Source organism: Arachis ipaensis, chromosome B09 (genome assembly GCF_000816755.2).
Source record: "Arachis ipaensis cultivar K30076 chromosome B09, Araip1.1, whole genome shotgun sequence".
Classification (NCBI taxonomy): domain Eukaryota; kingdom Viridiplantae; phylum Streptophyta; class Magnoliopsida; order Fabales; family Fabaceae; genus Arachis; species Arachis ipaensis.
The window spans coordinates 24,515,471-24,520,301 of NC_029793.2; the positions used below are offsets into that span (position 1 = coordinate 24,515,471).

At 37.5% G+C, this 4,831-nt stretch overlaps 1 protein-coding gene across 5 annotated transcripts in view; it reads right to left on the reverse strand.

The window, feature by feature from the left end:
• Positions 1-4,312, reverse strand: part of LOC107618418 (L-cysteine desulfhydrase) — a 6,583-nt gene extending 2,271 nt beyond the window's left edge. For 3 of the 5 annotated variants that reach the window (XR_002354768.1, XR_002354767.1, XR_001615227.2), the window contains exon 1: positions 2,690-4,312. Coding sequence is in view for 2 of the 5 variants with exons in the window: in XM_016320475.2 (XP_016175961.1) it covers positions 2,708-4,129 (1,422 nt within the window). In the remaining 3 variants the exon portion in view is untranslated. Of the gene's footprint in view, positions 1-80; positions 261-2,689 lie in introns of those variants that run through there. The other 2 variants (XM_021112528.1, XM_016320475.2) reach the window with 2 other exon arrangements.

Here is a 4,831-nt window from a genome sequence, read left to right on the forward strand (position 1 = left end):
CACTCTCCACTCTCACCAATAACTTAACAAAATCCTGAAAAAACTAAAAATATATAGCAAATGAATGTAAAAACCAAACAGGTCCTAAATTTCATTTTTCATTTATTAATATTAACAAACCAGCTTCACTCTATTCTGAAAGTAAATGGTAAAGAATGAGATAAGTTATGAATCGACCAGTCAGTGTTGACATAAATAAAAGGGAGGCACCACTTCGAAGGACAATAAATTTCATATACTTCAGGAAACATCAACATATCCTGGCCAAATACATCAATTGCAACTGATGTCAGATACGACCACAAAATCATCTCATAACTTTGTGAACCCATTTGATGCACAGGAGGGAAAGGCCATAAGAAATCATTACATAAGTCATGATGCAGACTACAGAATTGGAAGCATCAGGAAACAAATATGGGTTTATTGAAGATAATTCATTTACTATAGCAATATGAATGATCCTCTTTCTAACTATTGACAAAAATAATAAATGCTCCATATAGCGATAATCAAACAGACACAGTTAAGGAAGCAAAGATTTCTATTAAGTGGCTAATTGGGATCATAAGTATCATGACTTATAATCATCTAGAGACCACAGTTATTAGAAAAACTGCATTAGGTCAAATTTTCCAACTGCATTTGGGTTTGGTTTGCCTCAAGATTCTCAAATCTCAGCAATGATTATCTTTTCAGGTACTAACGGATGGAGTGTTGACAATCATCTAAGTCACATACAGTCCAATTTATTTCAATAAAATTTCTTTCATTTGTACTAGGGTTGTGATTTCCTTTTGCCAATGAGTTTTAGTAACATCTATCATTTAATTATTTAAGAATATGTTAATTTGTGTTATAATAAACTTAAAAGAAATTACAGTGTACAAACCTGTTGCCTAACATATGAGAGTTAACAGGAAACAGGATATTAACTGGAAAGTTATTGCAACAAAATTAAGGGTGCGAGTATCTAATGACCACGTTATAGTATTGGGTTTATACGTAATTCACCTTAAGACCAAGCTGGAGGAGTATGTTTGCAATTCACTCCTATATACTATATAGTATATACTACAATTCAATTTAGTCATAACGAGGAGAACACCTGCAATCTATGTCTTTTTGGGAAGAGGTTTCTTTATTGATAGAACGTTTTGAATTCTTTGTTTATAAACTTACTATATATTATAGATATTATACACAATAAATGTTTGATACAAATGCCTAAGGAATAAGGCTGACCATTTATTCATATGATGACTTTAAAACTAATTGCAAATCATGTATATTCAATTTCTTAATCCACATTTCCCCTAGACGTGCTAAGAGAGTTATGTCAGGTAGGCCACAAGGAAGAATAGATTTATGGCCTTTATTGTTATTAACTTATTATTACTATTCCTATAACAGTAAAAACCATCTATTATGGAGCATGTTAAATAATTTTAATGGTCTTTGACTCTTTGTACGAAAAAATGAATTATCCTAGTGCATCCACCAAATAAAAAATTTTGCACGAAGTATTGAAAAAGGTATTTTGCACACATGTTGCTCTTCTTGATAGAAAGTCATGATCATTCTACAAGGGAACATATCATCAACAAGCAAGCAAGTTGCATTAAACAAGTAATCAACATACAACCCACCATCTGAATGTGGGTGCAAGTGTGCAACAAAAGGAACCACTTATAGACTGTAATTCATTCCACCATGGTAACTATTTCTTCCATTTAAAAACACATTCTCATAGTCCTAAAAACAGACACTAATTTAAACATTTCTATTTTACACGCAGATACATGATGTCTAAAGAAAACAGATAAATGCAAATATAATAACTAGGTAAACACCAATTCGCATGTTTCTTTATTTCTCCATTTACAATGTAAATGCAGTTTGCCTGTAGCACAGAGGACCCATATCCAAAAAATTTATATGAGCTTCAATGTAACTATAAAGTAGTCAAAGTGAATGCATCCACCAAAATTGAGTCATAAATCGACATCGTATATTGCTATCGTTGTTGCTGTGGCTAAATTTATGAGCTCCAATGAACTATACAGTAGTCAAAGTGAATACATCCATAATTTTGAGTCACAAATCGGTGGCTATGGCTCTTGCTTTCTCTATCGCTATTGCTATCATTATCACTATCCCTATCCATATCACCATTACTATTATGTAGTTATGTGGCAATTTTATCAGAATTCTATTCCTTATACTAATGGTTCAGTAGAAAGACCAAATTGAACTGAATTTAAACTGCAATTTTGGTTCAGTTTCTTAAAATAAAATTGCTTGAAGACAACCAAACTAGTTCTGAACTGGTTAAAAACCCAATGGCCAGTGGATCCTTAAATGCAAATGGTTCTTTGACGGGAAAGTTTCTCAAACACCACATGATCATTAAAGGATGTTGATCATTTGTACACTCCAACAACAGCTTGGTTTAATGGTTTCTTTTAACAACTTCAATCATAGGTACAATCAATTATAGACATACAGAGATCAGAAGCTATCAAGCTATGCTACATGTTAAATTGCAAAGCAACTAGGTGGAATACTTGTTTAACTCCAAGAGAACACAAAACAGGAAAATTGGGTATACTCATAAAATGTGCTCTTCAAGCATATGTTAGTTTAAAATCGAACAATTCAAAAGCGGGTGTTGTCATGGAAAAAATACCTATTCGCTCTTTTTGGATCACTCAACAGGAAGCATGCTGCAAATTTTCCCATCCTCCAAAATCTGATTAATTGCATTCTTAAGCCTATGATAATCCTCATCTGTGTTATAAATTTGACGAGATATCCTAACATAACCAGTTATAAACCCGTCCTTGTCCTTGGGATCCCTATCTTCATTCCTCAAAGCCTGGTAATATGTAGGAACCTCAATCCTGTGATACACCCTCAGGTGCGTCCTTAAACTCATGGCATCATCATCACTCGTCACACATAGCCTAGACGGCAATCCAACCATTATCATGCTTGCGCACATCTCTGGCGGCGACCCCAGCATTGTTCCCCATGATTCAGCCAGCATAGTCCCCATCTTCACAACCCCATCATGGTTCCTCTTCATGATCCCCTTAATACCACCTTCGAACCGGTTCACAAACTCCAAAATCGACGGCACCACGAGCTGGGGAGTATAGTCTCTGTTCCCAACCCAGGAGCTCTCTAACGCCAACCCTTTCCCATACTCTTGAGACACGACTGGGTGGTGCAAATCCACCAAACCTTTCGAATTCTTGCAGTGCAAGAAAGCCACAGCAGGCGGTGCAAAGAACCATTTATACAAATTGCTCACGTAGAAATCAGCATCAATTTCCTTCACGTCGACAGGCACGCTCCCTATGGAGTGGGCGCCATCCACGAAGACCTGGTCCACACCTTCCTCCCTGCAAACCCTAATCAATTCTCGAACGGGAAGAACAACCGAAGGCATCGAAGTTATGTGATCAATCATCGCAAACCTAACCCTTCCGCCATTAATCTTACCTCGCTCAAGCCCCTTCTTGAACTCCGCAATAATCTCCTCATCGCTGCGAACTGGAAAGGGAAGCCGAACCTCCACGACGGAGCCACCAGCGGGGCCGATGTATGCGCCGATGGATTTCTTCACCGCCGGGAACGCGCAGTGGAACATGATGACGGCGTCGTTCTTGCGGAAGCTTCCGTCAGCGAACTGGCGGCCGACCTGCTGGAGGACGATAGCGGCGGCGGTTGTAGCATTGTCGACGAGTGACACGTCATCGACGTCGTCGGCGTTGATTAAAGCCTTCACGGCGGCGCGTGACTCGAGGATCCCCTTTCGGAGCGAGTTGAAGAAAAATTCATCGGGTTGCTGCAGGAATCGGAGATGCCACGTGTTCTGGGCAGAGAGAACTGACCGCGGGCAGCTCCCAAAGCTGCCGTTGTTAATTCTGGCAAAGCCCTGTTGGTGGTGGGAGAACTCTTGCAGAATGTCGGGTTCAGAAATGGGTCGGGTCAGTCTGGGCTTCTTTAAGGGGCTTTGGTGGGCGTGGTCGTTTGCCTCTACGGCGCCGTTTCGAGGGTCTTCATCGTCGTCCTGAGGCATTGGTACTGGGTTTAGGGTAGGGTTATTGGAAAGTGTGATCATCGGTGATATTTTTAAAGCTAGGGCTTTTTGAGTAAAAAAGTGAGTGTCCAAAAGCAAGAGCTGGAAAAATAAAATAGTGGCGAGAACTGAGATGGGAAGTTATCAGCCTAGTGTTTGTCGTTATTCTGTAATCCGTATGACCGTATCCGATGAAACACCTGTAATTTTTTTTTTTTTGGACTTGAACACGTGTATTTTCCAGTTTACTTTTTTATTGGCAAAATGAATCTTGGGCCTAAAACAGAAAAAGAACCCGGAAAAAGTACTTATACCTGGCCAAAAAACCGCCAAAAAAAAAAAGGAAAGAGGTAACTAGGGTAGGGTTCATTTTCTGGCCTTAAGGACTTATTCGATGGTCAATCATATATGTCTTGCAAAAAGTATATAAGTACATTTATATTGGAAATTTGACTAAATCAACTTGTGGTAACCCTTTAGAGCAACTTTAATAGAATTAATTTTAGGTATTATTTTTTATTTCAAAAATATTATTCGTACATTAAAATTAGCCACTAAAATCAGTCACCACTATATTTGTATATAAATATGTGTATAATTTATTTTATTTTCAATCTGTATTTATATTCCAGCATATATTTTATATTGATGATTAATTTTAGTGGCTACTTTTAATATATACGTAACATAACTTTTTTATTTTTATTGTAATTAAAATAATTTAAAATTAAAACATACATTAAA